This window comes from Rhinolophus hipposideros (genome assembly GCF_964194185.1).
Source record: "Rhinolophus hipposideros genome assembly, chromosome: 25".
Lineage (NCBI taxonomy): Eukaryota > Metazoa > Chordata > Mammalia > Chiroptera > Rhinolophidae > Rhinolophus > Rhinolophus hipposideros.
Genome location: NC_138071.1, coordinates 4851786 through 4872614, shown reverse-complemented (window position 1 = coordinate 4872614; position 20829 = coordinate 4851786). Strand labels below are relative to the sequence as shown.

Sequence of the window (20829 nt, the reverse complement as noted above, 5' to 3'; positions counted from 1 at the left end):
GTGATACCAGTGGCTTTGCTCACTGAATTTCTGGTTCTGTCATGTGTAAAAGGGTGTGATGGGAAGACAAATGTAAGGCAGATCGCAGGGAACCTGGCAGGTAGTTGGTGCTCAATAAAAGTCAATTCCTTTCCCTTTAGTGAAGTGAAAGTCATCTGTACCTTAGGTAATAGGGCTAGGCACAAATCCAAATGGAGCTGTTACTTAGGATTCAGTCTGATTGCTCTGTGTATCCATACACTCATCTTTGGTACAATTTAACATGCTAATAAAAACCAGGCAGATAGTATTTGCTAATGTGCAAAATACTGTCAAATGTTTTGTAATTTGGTCTTCCAAAACCTCATATAGGAATAAAAAAGCAGTATTAATATTCCTATTTTTCAGATGAGAAACTGGGCCTCAAAGGGATGAAGGGCCTAACCTAGGGTCACACAGTCATGAAGTGCTGGGCCTGGGGTTCAAACCCACTTGTGTTCACCCTTACATCCTGATCTACCTTTCCATGTTGTCTCTGTTGAGAATTTCTCTCTCACACACACACACACACACACACACACACACACACACACACAGAGTATTTGTATTTAGAAGAAAAAAAAAGCAGCAGACCAGCCACCACCCTTGGAAAGTAATTTACCAATGATTTTTTTTTCCCTTTGTGTGTGTCTTTATTTCACAAGCTTTCCAAAAAGAATATGTATTATTTTTTTAAACAACGAGGAAAATGTTGTTTTAAATGTCAAGAACATAACCAGTAGTCACTGTGAGCTGCCCAAAGCAACAGCCTTTTTCGGTGGATTCACAATATTTCAAGGAATGGCACACTGTAAGTTTGAGAACACTATTCCTATGTACTATTGGGCTAAATTTGTTTCAATAGATAATTTATTATGGAAATTATGTGGGAAAAGTGCTATTGTAGGTACTAAGTTATACATAGAAAAAAATAAGACAAAGAAGCCCCTAGTCACTAGAAACTAAATTTTAGGGAGACTAGTGAAATATAACCGTGAGGCAAGCTCTATGTGAGGTGATGTAATAGGAAAATCAGCCAAAGGGCTAGTGAGCTGAGAGAAAGGATGTGTCATAAAACAACTGGGGGTATGAATGGGAGATAAAGATTTCCCAGGGTTGAGATAGGGAAAACACTTTCCATGATGAAGGGACTATAAGACTAAGAAACATACTGAAATGGAAAGAACATCTGGATGGGGCTCATGACTGAGAAGTACTAGGAGCTGAGGCTGCAAACCTGAATCTCAGCTGATCGGGAGAGCCTCAAATGCCATGCTAAGATACTTGGATGTCACTGTGGAACAATAGGCAAATATTGAACGAAGAGAAAGAAATTAAATCCCTAAGTTCCATTGTTATGCATTGCTAATTTCTCTCGAGTCCACTTTGAAAGAGAGATAGATTTCAAAGTTCAAATATTCTGTGATATGTTTGAATTAATGACTTAAAAAATAGACTTACTAGAATTATGAGAAATTTCTACTTCCTGAATTTGATTTTCAGCCTTAAATAAACATATAAGGGCTGATATAGATAGTAAGCTTCCTGATGTTTATTAATAAAAAATTGGCATATGGCAAGTATGTTGATATCTTTAACATAATGTTTACATTGTTACGGGCTATTTTACTCATGGATCCTTAGCTATGGATGTCATCTCAGTGAGGCAATATGGAGGCTGGAGCTCTGGAATCAGAACACTGGCTCTAATACTTGAGCATGATCTTGGACAAGTGACCTAACAAGGGTTGCTATTTAAAATAAAACATATACACATATGCACCAGGTTTTAAGCAAGCCTAAGAGGTAGGGAGCATTATTATCCACATTTTACATATGAAGAATCTATAGTAGAGTGGCCAGAATTAGCAAACAGATTCAATTTATTTGCTCGCTGAACTTCAATCTTTACTTGACATCCTGTATTTTATATGAGAGAAGTTCAGAGGGTGAAAGGATCCAGAGTTTCTTGCTCCACACCCTGCCCAACCCAGCACCACTCAAGGTCAGTGCTGTGGAACACCAGGGTGCCCAGACAAAGCAGATACATCTAAGTTCTGTGTAAAGGAAATGCCTCCAAAGTCAACAGGAATGGATTTTGCACAAGACATAAACACAGTCTTAAAAGCATGTAAATCTAGGGCCTAATAAAGCTTCCGAGAATAGATCCTATGATGCCATTTAAGATAAATAATAAATAATGGGTCTGAACCAAGAGAACTGGTCAGGATTCAAAAGAAATCACTGTCAAAAAGTAAGGAATATCAATAGAAAAGAAAATGATAAAGCTGAGCTGCAGAGCCAGATTGCTTTAACCTCCTATTCATCCTAACCATCTTTTAAACAGTGTTCAGCGTCCTTATGAGGCACAACCTTCACTGAGTAGATGTTTGTTTTCTGAATGGTCCCTTTAGTTCATAAAATTAAATGCATTCTGAAAAATGAGATCAGTTCTGCCAGCCTCACTTCTGTCTTGTTGGACCCAAAAGTAATATATCCTTGATACTGTAGATACTTATATAGCATGTGAATCAAACACTAACCAGAATTAAAGCACCAAAGCAGAGAATTACTCTTAAAATTTTTACAGTTCCATGTAAAGTTCTATTATTCATAGAAAAATGCTTTTTAGACTGGCCTTATTAGTTAATAAGAATTATTATATAAAGAGGAAATCGAAAATGGCAGAGTACATAAACATTGTGCCTGCTTCTTTCCATGAACACATTAAAATTACAGCTAAATTATAGAACAATCAACCTGGAGAACCCTCTGAAGTCTGATTGAACAGTAGTTTTATAACTAAGGATAAAGAAGAAGCCACATCCAGACTGGTAGGAGAGGTAGAGACATGAAACAGGCCCCAAACCTCTGTGTGGTGGTTGAGAACTGGAAGGGATATCTCAGCCATGGAGTTTCCCCTGGAGGAGCAAGAGACCCCAGCTCCACATCGGCCTCCCCAGCCCAGAGTACTGGTGCTGGGAAGAGGAGAACCCACAACATCTGGTTGTGAAAAAGAGTGGGGATTTGGACCATATGGGTGAGTCAGAAACCCAGGCGTCCTCTTAAACAGCCTGCGCACAGATTCACTTGCTTGTAGGCACTCACCTTGGGCTCCAGTGGAGGGACAGCAACTTGGGGGGCGTTGGAGACATACGGGGGACAGACTGAACTGTGTGGCTTCAAGATGAGGGCTGGAGGACAGTTGGCATTTTCTTGGTGAGAGATCCTCCTTCTATACAGTTGGGCGCCATTTTTCCTGTGTTGAGCCTGCCCCCTCTGGCCAAATCTGAATTTGATTTGTCTAGTGAAGTCTGCTGCTCCACCCTGCTGACTAACTGGGACCATGCCCCATTCAACTCCTGAACTGCTGGAAGCACTTTCCCCAATAGCAGCCAGCCCTGCCCACATTGCACTTTTTCTTGAAAACCTATCAGAGTCCAGAGGCTGCAGGCAGGTGGCAACTGGCCTCGATGTGCTCTGAGATTTTTGCTGAGTAGCTCCTGGCTCAGCACTGGCATCAAACCAGAGTCTACATTAACCTAGTGACCACAGCTCTTCCCTGAGACCCTGCCTCACCCAACTCACATACCATATGAGACTTTATCAGTGGCTGAACTTCAAGGAAACTGACAGGTGGCAGCAGACCTTAGGGTGTCCTGGCATCCCAGACTCAGTAATGGTGGCAGCCACCATCAGTTCACAGCATGGCCTCTCCCATGCACCTTCAGGGTTAGCACAGGCAGTGAACAACCATGGAACAATTTGCAGCTCTTACCAAATAGCCCCTGACTGGTCACAGGCAGTGGGTGACCTAGGCCTGCAATGAAGCCCATCCCAAAAAGCCCCAGAACCAACCTACCTGGAGGTTGGCTTCAGACTACAGCAGAGCACCAGCCAAATAACCCACAAGTGGCACACATAAAGGACAGTCTCGAAAGCACCAAGGCCCACTGGGGCAAATCCCAGTCAATGAGGTAGGCCTCCCGGATAGCCTCCTGTAAGCTGTAGACATGGAAAAACCCCACAGACAGTCAACCTGAGGGTCAGTCCTACCTACTGGCGTGTCAATACCAATCAAAGCCCAACTATAACAGGAGGACACACACAACTGCCACAAAGGACACTCCTAGAGCACCTGACACAGGTGACAAGGGATACTGTGCCACAGGGCACCTACCTGGCCAAGACTGGTAGACATAGCAGATCTACCTAATACATAGAAACAAACACAGAGAGAAGCAAAAATGAGGAAACAACGAAATACGTCACAAATGAAAGAACAGGCAAAAACTCCAGAAACAGAACTAAACAAAATGAGGCAAGCAACCTACCAGATACAGAGTTCAAAACAACGGTTCTAGGGATGCTCAAGGAACTTAGTAAGAATTCCAACAAAGAGATAGCAAACATAAAAAAAGACATAGAAACCAAAATAAAAAACCAGTCCGAAGTGAAGAACACAATAACTGAAATGAAGAAAGCACTAGAATTAACAGCAGACTAGATGGAGCAGAAGATCAAATCAGAGATTTGGAAAAGAACAGCAAAAAGAGAAAAAGAATCCCCCCTCTCCAAAATAAGGACTGTTTAAGAGACCTCTGGGACAACATCAAGTGTACCAACATTCACATCATAAGGGTACCAGAAGGAGAAGAGAGAAAGCGAGGGATTGAGAATTTATTTGAAGAAATAACGACTGAAAACTTTCCTAACCTGGTAAATAAAATACACATACAAGTCCAGGAAGTGCAGAGTCCCAAACAAGATGAACCCAAACAGGCCCATACCTAGACACATTATAATTAAAATGGCAAAGTTTAAAGACAAAGAGAGAATCCTAAATGCAGCGTGAGAAAGGCAAGTAGTAACTTATAGGGGATCTCCCATAAGATTTCAGCTGATTTCTCAACAGAAACTTTGCAGGCCAGAAGGTATTGGCACAAAATATTCAACACAACCAAGATTACTCTACCCAGCAAACCTGTCATTGAGAATTGAAGGACAGATTAAGAGCTTCCTAGTCAAGAAAAAGCTAAAGGAGTTCATAACCACCAAACCAGTATTACAAGGAATGTTAGAGGGACTTTTTTAAGATGAAAAAAATAAAATAAAAATTATGAATAATAAAATGGCAATAGCTGCATATCTATCAACAATTACTTTTAATGTAAATAGATTAAATGCTCCACTCAAAAGACATAAGGCTGAATAGATAAGAAAATAAAACTCTTACGTATGCTACCTACAAGAGAATCACTTCAGCTTGAAAGATACACACATATGGAGAGTAAAGGGATGGAAAAAAATTTTCATGAAAATGGAAAAAAAGCAGAAAAAAAAAAACTGGAATAGCAATACTTATACCAGACAAAATAGACTTTAAAACAAACTTTGTCACTATAACAAGTGACAAAGAAGGACCTAGTAATCTCACTTCTGGGTATTTATCTGAAGACACCCAAACACTACTTCAAGGCAACAGGTACATCCATATGTTCACTAAGGCACTTTCTACAATGGCCAAGATGTGGAGGCAGCCTGGGTGCCCGTTGATGGATGAATGGATAAAGAGTAGGTGGTACATATATATGATGGAATATTGCTCAGTCATGGAAGGAAATGGGTTCTTACCATCTGTGGCAGCATGGATGGACCTAGAAGATATTGTGTTGAGTGGGGTAAGTCAGACAGAGAAAGACAGATGCAATGTGATTTCATTTAAATGTGGAATCTAAAGAACAGCATAAACAAACAAACAAAACAGAAATAAACTCATAGATACAGAGAACATATTGATGGTTACCAGATGGGAAGGAGTTTGAGGGTGAGTGTAAAGGAGATAAGAATTAAGAAGTACAAATTGGTTGTTACAAAGTATTCATGGGGATGTAGGATATAGCATTAGGAATACAATGAGTAATATTATACTATGTACACTGTCAGATGGGTACCAGATTTATTGGGCTGATAGATGGGAAGGGGTTGAGGGGCAGGCAGAAAAAGGTGAAGGCATTAAGAAGCACAAATTGGTAGTTACAAAATAGTCATGGGGATGTAAAATAAAGCACAGGGAATATAGTCAAGAATATAGTAATAAGAGTAACTATGTATAGTGCCAGGTGGATCTAGACTACTCAGGGGGATCACTTCTTAAATTATACAAATGTCTAACCACTGTGCTGTACACCTGAAATTAATGTAAAATAATATCGAATGTCAACTGTAATTGAAAAATTAAAAAGGGGGGAAAGGTGAAGGGGAATAAGAGGTTCAAATTTCAGGTATAAAACAAATAAGTCATGGGGATGTAATGTACAGCATGGGGAATATAGTCGATAATATTGTGATAGCGTGGTACAGTGTCAGATTGTTGCTGGACTTATCCTGGTGATCACTTCACTTCTTTAGGTGTATAAATGTTGAATAACTATGGTGTACCTCTGAAACTAATATAACACTGTATATTAGCTGTATTTTAATAAAAATCTTTTTAAAAAAGATTTATTTAAAAAGAATTATGTTTTAAAAAGAATTATTATATGTATTAGTCAATGGTAATGTTCTTGAATTCCACAAATATAAATTCCACACCTTATAATTCCTAGTTAAGCCCACCGTAATCACTGTTTTTAAAGAATGACTGTGCTCAAGAAATCATAATGTCTTATGAAAGTTAATAAAAGATTGCATAAGCAAATCAACTGCACGGTCTGCTAATAAATATTCCTTCTTTTCCTAGTTCCAGGTATGTTTGTTTGAAAGATATAAGTTGATCTGATTCCTATGTTTGAAAGATGTAAGTTGGTCTAATTTTCAGTAACTCTTAGAGACGTGGACCTGTCAAAAGGATTTAATTGTTAATAAATGTACTTGGCTTAAAGCCAGCATCTGAAAATTAAACAATATGTTTTTAATGTATGTTTTCATCAGAAAAAACTGATATAAGACCAAAAATATGTTAGTTGCTTTATGGCATACACTCAGCTAAAAAGTGAAGTACTAACACTTTTTTGAATCCTCAAGTTAATTAAATCTGTTAGGTAAATCAAAACATTTAACAGCCTAAAATAAATTCTGAGTAGGATTTCTAAGGCAAGCTCAGTTGTTAAGTTGGCATAACGTTCCTACAGGTGGATTGCCCTTTTTCTGAAAGGAAGAGTATCCACATGGCATGATACACAGGTCATAAACTTAGTAAAATGTAGGTACTAACAAGACAAAAATTCTCACGTAAAAAGTCTTACAAAGACACACTAGCATTGCTTGGGCTCAGTCTTTAGAAAAGCTGACTTAAGAAACCAAAATTTCATTCTCCTTGGGAGAAGTTTGTCTCTATAACTGGCAGATCAACTCTTTGTAGACTAATTAGATATGAAATCACTAAGTGTAAAAACTTTTGTAGAACCCACTGAATCCAGAAAATAAGAACCCCGGGGGCTGGTAAGCCCCAGTGTGAGAAACACTGGCAGAGTGATTTAAGGTGTGGAATTGGTGTCAGATGGGCTTGGGTTATATCCTGTCTCAGCCACACTGGCTGTGAGACTGAGGACAAGGTCCTTAGCTTCTAGGTGTCTGAATATCCTCATCTGTAAAATGGGATAAAAGTAGTATATATTTTAATGCTCGTGTGTATTAAGTAAAATAGTGAATATTAAGTGCTTAGCATGGTTTGATGTATAGTAAGAGCCTAATGAATGTTACGCATCATTATTATGTGCTGATAATAAGTTGGGGCAGATAAATATAAAATAGGATCGTTCTAGCCTGAACAGTGCATGTATTTCCTTCTTCAATAGTTTTTTTTTTTCAGATTTCTGTCTCTGTGGTATAGAATGGTAATATTTATAAGTTTCTTAAATTCTAAGAATAGAGAATAGCCTCGGCAGAACTGAAGGCTTAAAATGTTCAAATTCAAAGATTCAAATGCCATCAAAAATCTGCTAAGTAAGATTTTAGCACTGAAACAATCATGAGCTTATTGCATAATTTTTTTTTAAATTGGGGAATATTGGGGAGCAGTGTGTTTTTCCAGGACTCATCGGGCACATGTCAAGTCATTGTTTTCAGTCTAGTTATGGGGGGTAGGTCAGCTCGAGGTCAAGTCGTTTTTTTCAGTCTAGTCGTGGAGGGTGCAGCTCACTGGCTCATGTGGGAATCGAACCAGCAACCTTGGTGTCATGAGTACTCTGCTCCAACCACTGAGCCAACCGTCCACCCCTGAAGATTTTTTATGAGGAAAAGTTACATATTAAACTAAAACTGGTTTCCATAAGGCTAACCACTAAAAGAGTCCTTAGCAGTCAAATTTATTTGTCTTTTTAAAAGTAGCAACATCAAATGAGCAAGTATTTTTTGACAAGATGCCACAGAGCAACCATTAGATGGGATAAGCAAATGGTGAGGGGAGAGTGGTTGATGAAGTATTGTGCTCGCCAAGATGGTGATATAAAAAGCCATGAGGTACTGCCATTTGTGACAAAATAGATGGATCTTGAGATTATTATGCTAAGCAAAATAAATCAGACAGAAATAGTCAAGAATCATATGTTCTCACTCATATGTGGGATATAAAACTAAAAGCAACAAGTAAACAAGACAAAAACTCATAGACACAGATAACAATTTAGTGGTTACCAGAGGGAAAGGGGGTGGGGGTAGGAGAGGGTAAAGGGGGTCAAATATATAGTGATGGAAAGAGAACTGACTCAGGATGGTGATCACACAATACAATATACAGGTGATATATTATAGAATTGCATGCTTGAAACCTATATAATTTTATTAACCAATGTCACCCCAATAAATTTAATAAATTTTTTAAAAAGCTGTGAGAATGTGAAGAGAGGAGAATAAGAAAGGGCTGAAAGTGGAATCCTGACAGCAGCCTGCTTTAAGAATCAAAGAAAAAGAAAGTAGAACAAGAGACCCTGTAGAAAAGATTTAAGAGACAGAATAGAAAATGGGACCTAACTGTGTCACAGGGCTGTGGCCTGAGTTTCTGGAAAAAGTGACCAGCATCACTCACTGAAGAGAGAAAGCAAGTCATTATAATGGATTCTTTCTTGTGTTTTTTTCTTTCTGTTGTAAAAACAATACTTGCACAAACAGAAGTCACAAATTGAACAGCGCAGAAGTGTATCATAAAATGGGAATATTTCCTCCCCTCACAATCCTTGTTTCTGTCTAGAACATTTCACAGTGCAAATGGACTCAAGACTGTGGACAGGACATATACTATTTCACCTCTTCCTCTCCCAAACCTCATTAAAGATATAGTAATGGAGTGAAAATGGTTTAAATCAATAGTAAAGGGTAGTCAAAGAAATGGGAGAGCTCAACAAATTTCTGGAGAGTGGAAAGTAAATGAAGAAATTGTAACTGATAAAGAGGAATGGAGAAGCCACAGCAAATGGCGGAAAAGAAAAAGCAGATGGGGCAATAGCCACCATGGGAACCGAGATGCCGAGAAAATTTCAGATACAAATGATAACTGGAGAGAAGCACAGGCCTGAAAGTTGGGATTAACTGAAAAACCCGTAGATGGAATAGTGAATCCCGTCCCCTCCTCTCCACCCATGAACAGAACTCCTAGAAGTCTGGTGTAACTTCCCAGGCTATCTGGAGTTAGTCTCCAGCATAATAGCCAGTGTCATGCTTGCTCACCAGAAAGCTAACCTCTCTGCCCCACAAGCTCCACCTATATAAAAAAAAAAAAAACCACACCTTTTATGACTTCATTCTTAGATATGAAGAGACTGTTCAAGGATTATCATATATTTGATTAAATTCAGCAGCATGAAAGAAAAAGAACAAAAATTGCAGGAAAAATGGCCCAAGAAGAAAAAAATCAATAAATCAGGGATGAGAAGAGAATTTTTTAAAAGCCTAGTCTTCTCACAGAGATTCAAGAAGAGAGTCACATCCATAAACAACAAGAATGGATGCTTTGAAAAAGTGACAACTAGAGAACAGGAAAGTACTTGGAAGAGAAAGCCAAAGAAATCTCCCAGAAAGTAAAACAAGAAGCTCAAAAGACAAATGGAGTTTAAAGAGATCTATAAACAACACCCATCTTTCCCACTTAAATTTGAAACCAGCTGAAAAATGGACAAGTGAGACAGATGGATGGAGTAAACACGACTGTTGCAATCCCCCAAAAAAAAGTTGCACTGGAGGATGTAGCTTCGAAGCGCTTCCTAGCACTGTACCCCTGAACTGGGCAGATTTACCCTCTCACCAGCTGGATGCTGGGGCCCCTGCAAGGGAGCCCCTTGCTGAAGGGGAGGAGCTGACTTTAACTCATCCTCTCCACAGGCTGGCAGATGCCCAAAGAGAAGGAACCCAGGCACAGAAGCTCTGCTCCTTCCTCTAAACCCACCAGTTGGACAAGTCACTTCTCCCCCGGAAGTGGAGAAAATGAATAAGAGGGCGGAGAGAGCCAAGAGTGTTATTCTAATGGAATTTCTTCCTCAACAAGCCAGGAAATAAGTATTAAAAATATTAAAGAGAAAATATAAGAGACGTGGAGGATGAACTCAGAAGGTTCAGCAACTGAGTAATCACAGTGCCATAAAGAGAGATGAAAAGGGGAGGAAAATATTAAGAGAATGTCTCAGTGTTGAAGGGCATGATTTCCAGATTGAAAGGGCCCACCGAGTGCTGAGCAGAATTAATTGTTTTTAATCCTAAATATATCATTATGACATTTCAGAACACCAAAGATAGTTGAAAGTTTCTAGAACCTTTCATGTAGAAAAAAAATACAAACTGAAATGAAAACATAAATAAGTTGCCAAAGTATTAGCCAGACATTGACAACACTAGAATTCTCGTCCACAATACTAGAGGCCAAAGCCTGCGGAACAATCCCACCACAGTTTTCAGGGGAAAATATTTTCAACCCAGAATTCTATACTCAGCCAAAGTATTAATCAAGTTTTAAGGCTGAATAAAGACATCGTAGATATGCAAGAATTCATATAATATATTCTTTGTGCACCTGGAAGGAGTTATTCAAGAAGGCGCCTCAGCAAAGGAATAAATGAGGAAAACAAAGACAAGACATGGCATCTAGCAGAGTATGCCAATCTAGGAGAGCATGGTGTTAAGTCTCAGCTGTGTAGCCAGGCCAGGTTGGAATAATAAAACGGAGGATTGTGGAGCCCCCTAGGGAATAAGGAGAAGTGATGGAGTAGATGGAACGATTGTGACAATAGAAAACATTAAAACACATAATAGAAAACATTAAGTTATAATAAATGCAATTGGTAGCCAGTAAACTGAGAAAACACCAAACTTCATTTCAAGAACATTCTTCTTTGGCACAGAGACTGTGATATCAGATCATAGATTATAAAATGCAGTCCTGGCACTTTGATGGTTATGCAGTTAACAGTGTTACATAGGTGTTTGTTGTTTACAACTTTTAGAATCTAGTTCTAGACATATTGTAGGAGACTTACAAAACAGAACTTTAATGTTATCATCTTTGTCACTATAAAAGGACAGACACTGCTGACTGAGACTGGGAAGTAGAAGGGGAGGAGGGACTGCAATATCCTCATAAGAGATAGCACCGATGACTTTGGGAACAAGAAAAGGAGGTGAAAGATTGTTCCTTGAAGTTACAGAGATCACCAGAATCATGATACAACCATGTTGGTAGTTGGGGTGAGGGAAGTGAGGGCTGAGTGAAATCCTCACTCTCCATAATGAGAAGACCATTAGGAAATATGGAACATTGATTGGTAGGTAAATAAACAGTGACATGCAGAGCTGTCACATTCAGCTGTGCCAACTTTGCATTGCACCCCTCCATAGGGCTCAAGTCACCTCTGTCATTGCAGATTTGTTTGGTTATGATGGCTATGTTCTGGCAGAGGTCCATAAAATACCTTGAGGGTGGGATGCCTTTTTCTATTTCTCACAAAGTTGGAGGTCAGCTACAGAACTGGTTGGATAAGCATTTAGGTGGTAAGCACCAGAAGGACTAAAAGCAGAATTATTTACAAGTGACAGCTGGGGCTGGACTGTGCAGACAGGGAGGAGAGTAAGGACAGGAGAGAGGAGGAGAAGGGTACAGAGAGGGCTCTTGCTGTTCACCCTGATCCTTCCTGGACTATTGAGTTTGTAAAGTCATGTGCACACATTTCCTGAATTAAAAAATTTGGAAGTAGTCATTAAAAACTAACACAAAAAGCCTTAGGCTATCTGGCCCCTGGGATGTCCCCAGGTCCTCCTTTTTTCACTACTTCCTTTATGAAGCAAATAAAATGTCTGCAACCTCTCCATCAAGGGCCCACATAGAGGGCCACCAGTCCCTCACCCAGCGCCCCCGGAGATTCCTGGGGGGAGGGTATGGGGCATGTCCTTTCAGGTTGGACCCTCCTCTGCAGCCTGTTCCTCCAAACACTTGGCTTTTACTCCAGTGGTCACCCCCATCCTTCATTCCTCTCAAAGCAGCACTAGGGCAACTTGTTGCTGGAGGCAAATATTTTCTGGAGGTGAGGACGTTTTGGAGACATAGGGTAGAACACAACTTTTAATTCAATAATCAAATACCCCTGTTCCTGGAACCGTAATGCTGCCCCTTCTATGGGAATGGCTCCCCTGCTCCCCTCCACCCTCACCCCCACCCCCCCACCCCTGTCCTCCACCCTTCCCAGTAGTCCCGGGACCCCAGGTGGGGCTGCAGCTTCTCTAGTCCTCCGTGGCTTTCCTGGGTTTGGACGAGATTCTCAGCCCTTACTCGGTATAAGAAGCACCTGAGACCAGAAGTACAGAAGTACCGGTCAAAACCAGGCCCCATCCCCAGCCCACATTCTGATTTATTCAGCCCAGGGAGAAACCCTCATCTGCGGGCAGGGAAAGATCGCCAGGTGCTTCTAATGTGTAGCCAGAAAGAGAACCACTGCTCTGCTTTCCAGGTGCCAGGGGACACCCCCAAATTCCTGTATTTTACTGTGCAGATAATTGGACTCTTTTTGTTTCCTCCCCGCTTTGTTTCCAGACCAGCAACCTCTCAGATTGCAGCCAGATTATAAAAGAGCATTCTTTCCCTTCCTCTTCTGTGTATACACACGTATGCAGCCCTTTAAAAGTGGATCTTGCCACATATATTGTTCTGCATTTTACTTCTATCCCTTGATTTCCTTTCATGCATGTAAGACTAACATACCTGATTAATCAAAGATCACATAATATTCCATTATTAAGCATATATCATGATGTGCTTAACCATTTTCCTATTGATGTCATCTGGGTTTTTTCCTAATATTTTGTTATTGCTAATTATGCTGTAAAGGACATCCAAGTGGGTGTGTATCCTTCAAAACTTGTGCAAATATTTCAAGAGTGGAATCACCAAAGTCAAAGTATACACACATTTAAAATTTTTACAGGTATTGCAAATATGCTCTCTATTTAAATGGTGTATCAATTTACTCTCTCAACAGTTTGTTAAAGCATTTCCTTCCCCATACTCTTACCAACACCAGATATTACCATCAATCTTTTTACTACATGCTAAACTGTTATGGGGGGAAAATGGTGCTCCATTGTTGCAGTTTGCATGTCTGATTGCTAGTGACTTTGAACATTTTTTAAAATCTTTTTTTTAGTACTTTGTATTCTGTGAATGGCCTGTGTAATAGATTTTTGATGACTATTAGTTTGGAAGGTGCAATGTAATCCCCTCTTATTTCTCCCTCTATCTTTTTTTCCCTATTATAATAAGTCTATAATGTTATCCAGTTAATTATTGATTTATTCAAAAGAATGGAAGGTTGCAGAGTATGCATAATTCAAAAGTTGAGACAAACCCAACGCATCTTATATTAGGATTTTAAATGTGTTCTTAAAGAGTGAAGAAATCTTTCTTACAAATCCCCAGACAGATTACTCCTGAAATCAGATTAGCCCAGATCAAATCATCATATGCCCTCTGCTGAAAAAAAAATTGGTAGCAGGACAATGAAATTACTGTTGTTGATTTGGGCTGCTCTGAGGTCAGAGAGAGGCCTGGCCACCCCTTAAACATGTGGTTGCCCAACACCTGAGAAAAACTGAGGAAGCAAAAGAGGAATGGTCTTTGCCATTCAACAGTGATGAATGATGATAACCAACACTGTGTACCACTGCCACGTGTATTTTTTCATCTTAAAGATTTTTATTAAAACGTAGCAAACATACAATATTATATTAATTTCAGGTGTACACAACAGTTATTCAACATTTATATACCTAAAGAAGTGATCACCATGATAAGTCCAGCCACTATCTGACATCAAACAATGCTATCACAGTATTATTGACTATATTTCCTGTGCTGTACATTACATCCCCGTGACTTATTTGTTTTATACCTGAAATTTGAACCTCTTATTCCCCTTCACCTTTCCCACCTTTTTAAATTTTTCAATTACAGTTGACATTCGATATTGTTTTATATTAATTTCAGGTGTACAGCATAGTGGTTAGACATTTGTATAATTTAAGAAATGATCCCCGAGTAGTCTAGTACCCACCTAGCACTACACATAATTATTACCATATTATTGACTCTATTCCCTATGCTTTACATGACTATTTTGTGACTACCAATTTGTGTATTTCTTAGTCCTTTCACCTTTTTCACCATGTCCCCCAACCCCCTCCCATCCAGCACCCCAATAAATCTAGTACCCTTCCGACACCACACATATTTAGTACAATATGATTGACTATATTCCTTATGCCACTAGTCATCCTCATGCCTACTTTGTAACAACCAATTTATACTTCTTAATCCCTTCCCCCTTTTTACCCATCCCCAACCCCATTCCCATCAGGCAACCATCAAAATGTTCTCTGTTCCTATGGGTTTGTTTCTGTTTGTTTGTTTGTGTATGTTGTTTTTTAAATTCCACATATAAGAGAAATTACATTGCATCTGCCTTTCACTGTCTGACATTTTTCACTCTTATGTATATGCCAGGGTTGCCCAAAAAATGTATCCAAGTGGATACTTTGGTCAACATTGCTCAAAAACTAGTTCGCCATAATCAGAAGTGTTTGGACACTGATGGTAACCACTTTGAGCACTTCTTGTCATTGCAAAGTCCAACATGACTTGTATTTAACTTTTGTTATCAGTCTATATTGAGTATTACAATTTTAATACAGTTTTCCTTTCTTAAAATATGTATAATTTTTTTTCATATTAAAGAATTCCCTCTAAGGTTTCTTGTAATACTAGTTTGGAGGTGATGAACTTCTTTAGCTTTTTCTTCTCTGGGAAGCTCTTTATCTGTCCTACAGTTCTAGATGATGGCTTTGCTGCGTAGAGTAATCTTGGTTGTAGGTCCTTTACTTTTCACCACTGTGAATATTTTGTGCCAATCCCTTCTGGTCTGCAAAGTTTCTGATGAGAAATCAGCTGACAGTCTTATGGGAGCTCCTTTGTAGGTAACTTATTGCTTTTCTTTTGCTGCTTTTAAGACTTTCTATTTGTCTTCCTTTGGCATTTTAATTATGATGTGTCTTGGTGTGGGCCTCTTTGGGTTCATCTTGTTTGGTACTCTCTGTGCTTCATTGGCTTGCATATTTATTTCCTTTGCTGAGTTTCTGAGCTTGTATATTTATTTCCTTCACCAAGTTATGGAAGTTTTCCTTCATTATTTCTTCCAATAGGTTTTCAATTCCTTGCTCTCTCTTCTCCTTCTGGTACCCCGATGATGTGAATGTTGATACACTTGACGTTGGTCTGGAGGCTCTTAAACTATCCTCATTTTTTATGGATTCATTTTTCTTTCTGTTGTTCTGATTGGATGTTTTCTGCTATCTTATCTTCTAAATCGCTGATTCAGTCCTCTGTTTCATCTAATCTAATGTTGTTCCCTTTAATGTATTCTTCATTTTGATTATTGTATTCTTTATTTCTGACTGGTTCTTTTTTATGTTTTCTGTCTCCATTTTTCTGTTTTCTGCCTCTTTGTTAAAGTTCTCCCTGAAATCATTGAACATCTTTATAACCAGTGTTTGGAACTCTGCATCTGGTAGATTGCTTATCTGCATTTTGTTCAGTTCTTTTTTTGGACCTTTATTCTATTTGTGTGTGTGTGTGTGTGTATGTGTGGTTTTTTTGGGGGGAGGTAGGGGACATGTTTCTTTGTCTCCCCATTTTAGCTGCCTCCTATGTTTGTTTCTATGTCTCCCTGTGTTTGTTTCTATGTCTCACATCTTAGTAGAGTGGCCTTATGTAGTAGGAGTGCTGTGGGGCTCAGTGGCACAGTCTTCTTGGTCACCTGAGTGGGTACTCCAGGTGTGTCCCTTGGTGGGTTTTATGTGCCTGTTGTAGTTGAGCCTTGGTTGCTGTTTGCATTTCAATGGGAGGGATTGACTCTCAGGCTCATTGATTGTGAGGACTGACTGTGACTACAGTGGAGGAGTTGTGGTGCAGAGGTGACCCTCCAGAGCAGGATTCACTATAACAGGGCTCTGGTTCCTGCATAGTGTGCCCTTTGGGTGTTCTGGCTGGGTCTGAAACTGGCCACTCAGCATGCCAGTCCTGGGGCCTCCTGGGAGGGTCCCACCCCAGGCTAAGTTCAGCTGCAGACTGTGCCCTGCCCAAAACTACCTGGCATGAGCTACAAACCGATCCACAGATGGCCACCACCCATACTGGGCTTGGAGGTGCCTCGAGAGGCCAAGCCACAAACCAAGGCCAGCTGTTGCTAGTGCTGGGCTTAGGGCTGCTCAGCCACAGGTACAGGGCATGCTGAAGCCAGATGCTTCTTATTTGGGTTTTGTGAACCTTTGAGAGATTTTAAGAAAGTCCGCAGAATGAGCCAAGACAAACTGTTTATGTGGAAAAGCCACTGAACGTGGTTTGGGTGGGCCCAAAAGTTGAATGGGTCAGGGTCTCAAGGAATCAAGGCAAATGAATGATGTTAGTCAGGTTGATAGAGATTCAGATATGGCAGCTGCCTGGGTCTGCATGCCAGAAGGCGAGTGGGCTCAACTAAGGAAAAATGGCTTCCGTCAGCATTTCTATCCAGGAGAAAGTTGCTCCTCCAGCCCTCATCCTGAAGCCAGACAACTCAGTTCCTCTCTATATGACCCTGGTGCCTTTCAAGCTGCCACCCCAGTGCTGGATTTAGAGTGAGTGAGTTCGCCAGCAAGTAAGTCTGTGTGCTGACCCTTTGAGATGAGCACCTGGGAATTCAGCCATCCTCATCTCACTCTGCCACAATTTCCACTGGTTTTCACAGCCAGAAGTTCTGGAGACTTCTCTCTCCAACACTGAAACTCAAAGCTAGGGAGACTGGTGTGGGGCTGGGACCCCTCACTCCTCCAGGAAGGGGGAAATCTATGCAGCCAAGATATCCTTCCTGATTTTTAATGGTCACATAGATGTGGGACCATCCAGTTCCACATCTCTGCCCCTCCTACCAGTCTCCAGGTGGCTTCTTCTATATGTCCTTAGTTATAGGACTTCTGTTCAGCTAGACTTCAGGCAATTCTCCCTGATAATCATTCTGTAGTTTAATTGTAAATATGATATGGTAAATATGATATGAGAGGTGGTAAGCACAGGTTTTACCTACTCTGCCATCTTGACCAGTATATCTTGCCACATCTATTTTTAAGGATTCATAAGGTGTATCATGAAGATCCAATCTTAAATTAATATGCAAATCTTTCAGTCAATCATATAAAAATACCAACTTTGAAGTTTTCAATCTGGGAGCTTAGCGTTAGAAAGGGAAGGCAATAATATTACCTACCACTTTTTAAGCTAGGAGTATTACTTATGAGTAAATAACTCAGCTGTGAAAGGAATAAGCTGTAAAAAATGAGCATTCATAATCAATTCCCAAGCTCAAGGGAGATCACAACTGATAATTAGAGGCTTCCTCTATCAGGTACCCAAAGCAATGTGACTCAAAGAAGGGCTGTGGGGATGATCAACTTGAGAGGTCTCCTCAAGATTGTGGCTTTGGTCCTTGGCTCAGTCAGAGAGCAGAGGAGGAGACACCCCTCCCCCCGCTGAGAGTCTCAATCCTTAGTTTGCATCCCCAAGACAGAGGGTATCTGGGTAGGAGGCATAGACAGAGGGGGCAGGGAACCCCCTTTATGATATTCTCCAAAGTACACTGAACAAAATTCGTAAAGTAACACAGAGAGAACTATTTCTAAGCAGTTGGAAGTGGTAGTTGCAACCTGCTCTGCCCACTCCCTGATATTCTGGTATAATTGGTATCAGTGTGGGTTGTGGGTGTATGGTTCCAGCATGCAGCCAGGTGGGGCTCCCACAAGCACTCATGCTCACCTCTCCCCCACTCACCCCAAACACACATAGATACCAATAGGCCAGACTGCTTCTCCCTGGGGAGTCACCTCAGGTAACTTAACCCAGGTGCACCAACCTCATTTGCCTCTCCCACAAATTCAGTTTCTGACCAAGGCTCTAGTGGAATCAAATGTGCAGAAATGTTCTTCATTTCAGAAAGTCAGTTGCAATTTATTCACATGCCTGGAAATGTGTCAAAAGTATGCTAAACCTGAAGGAGCCAAGATATCATGGTGGCCCTACGTCTATTAATTCATGCACACACTTCCCATGTTAGACCTGGGGAACCAGATGTTTCCTGCTGAGCTTGTCATAGTGGATGGAGCCCTGGTACATTTGGGATCTGTCCTCGTTTGCATAAGCCAGCTTTGGAGGGCAAGGACAGAGAAGTGAGCAGGACAAATGTCCTTAGTTTGGTCTTCCGTGTCGCAGGGACCTGGGCATCTTTAAAGGATGTCATGATGAACTCCTTTTCTGCAATCACACTCCCCCATGTGCCCCCACCTCCAAATCTTTATATTCTGTGTGTTTGCTATGAGACTTACTGGGTGACCAGGATGGCAGCCGTCCTCCACAGACACAGCTCTCAGAGGGCCATCTTAGTCCCCCGCTCTGCCCCATTTGGGTCTCACCTGCCCAGGCACTTTCCCTCTTAAGATGTGAAAAGTAAGTACAGTATGGTAGCAGGGATTGTTGTGAGGATTAAGTCATTGAGATAGAGTGTAGAAAGCATGAGCACAATACCCAGAGCATGGCGAGAACTCCATAAATATAATAGTAACAATCACTATTTTTGATTTATTAAAAGATGTGGGTTTAGCAATTACTTTGTGTACCTAATTTGAGTAATGGTATACATTTTTAATATAATAAAGCTATATATATTTAGAAAAGACTCTAATTTCCTTACTCTTCAAACCCTATTAAATTCAAATTAGTGAGGTTTTTGTTATAGTGATAGTGTAATGGAGTTCACAGTCAGGCACTGTTCCCTACTCTCTCTCCACCTCCCCACGTGCTGTAGTCAGTGTATGTGGCTGAAGTGACCAGCAAATGACCTCAGACATGTCCCTGTCCTAAGCCCCCGGGTCCTATGTCTTCAGTTACTTTTGGTCACTCAGAAAGTTGCAGTATGTGTCAAGAGCTTGAGCCTACCTCCACTGAACTGCCCATCTTTTCCGGCAGGCTGTGAAGCGCTTCTTGAAACAAGAGTGCAAGTGTCATGGCGTGAGTGGCTCATGTACGCTGAGGACATGCTGGCTGGCCATGGCTGACTTCAGGAAAACGGGCGATTACCTGTGGAGGAAGTACAACGGGGCCATCCAAGTCGTCATGAACCAAGATGGCACTGGTTTCACTGTGGCTAACAAGAGGTTTAAGAAACCCACAAAAAACGACCTTGTATATTTTGAGAATTCTCCAGACTACTGTATCAGGGACCGAGATGCAGGTAAGTTCAAAACACTTTAGTCACAGCCCCTAATTCTTCTGATGATCGATACTCTCAAATGTAAATGCAGTTCTGTATTTCCAGCCTGCCAATTCTGTAAGTGCAGCCTGCTCCTTTCACGTTCAAAGCTCATGTTCTTATAATTCATATTTGAAGTGCACAGAGAGCTCTCCTAAGATTCTGGAGAAAGGGGAACCCAACAAGAATGTCTGTGGCAAAAAGTCAAAATATGCAGATTAGCAAAATTCTTCATCCTGGACAAAACTCGAATTAGTGGACTGATGTATACTGTGTTTAGCAGCTCAGCACCGTTCCTGTGATCCAGAAACTGAGAGAGGGATGGTTTTGCAGTGTATCTTCCCCGTTACAAATCCCACCTCTGTGACTACAGAAGAGGCTCCTAGGGCTTGAAAGTTCACCTGTTTTGAAATCTACCACACTGCACGCTCCCTTGTTCTTTTCAATATGCTCAGAAGTTGCCAAATACTAGAAAGCAAGAATTCGTCCCTACTAGTTTGGTTGTCGGTGGGCAGTCATTGAGGACGGTGTAAGAGTCACTTCATACATTAAAACCACAGCCTGCCCTTGCACACGACACCTTGTCTGTCTTGGGCTCACTCAGGAGCAGCTCCATCAGCCTCAGCACAGCCATTTCCACATCTGTGTCTTATACCTGTGCTGGTCTCTGTCTCGCGCTCTCCTGGTCAGCACTGAACTCCAGCCTTAGCACAGTCTTTGCAAAGACTCTGGTACAACATGAGTACAAGTCTCAGTGGATAAAAGGTGATGGGGAGCCCACAGACAACTTTGGCTCAAGCCAACACCTCAGACTTAGTAGAAAGCAAAGGAATTCATTATCAGGAAAAAGCATCCTCAAATTTAAATTCTGAGCTTGTTTTTCATTCCAAAGTAATTGCAAAGGAACCAATAAAACAATGCGGATGGCAGCCAGCTGCTAACACTGGACTGACCAAGAGGCAGGATGACCAGGGAGTATCACAGACGTCTAAAGCCTCTTCTTTGTCTC

The 20829-nt window shown here is 40.8% G+C and overlaps 1 protein-coding gene across 1 annotated transcript in view; it reads left to right on the top strand.

Moving 5' to 3' along the window:
* Positions 1-20829, top strand: part of WNT2 (Wnt family member 2) — a 50932-nt gene that overhangs the window by 10734 nt on the left and 19369 nt on the right. Inside the window, exon 4 of the mRNA XM_081038455.1 lies at positions 19538-19802. Coding sequence (XP_080894581.1) covers positions 19538-19802 — 265 coding nt within the window. The remainder of the gene's footprint in view (positions 1-19537; positions 19803-20829) is intronic.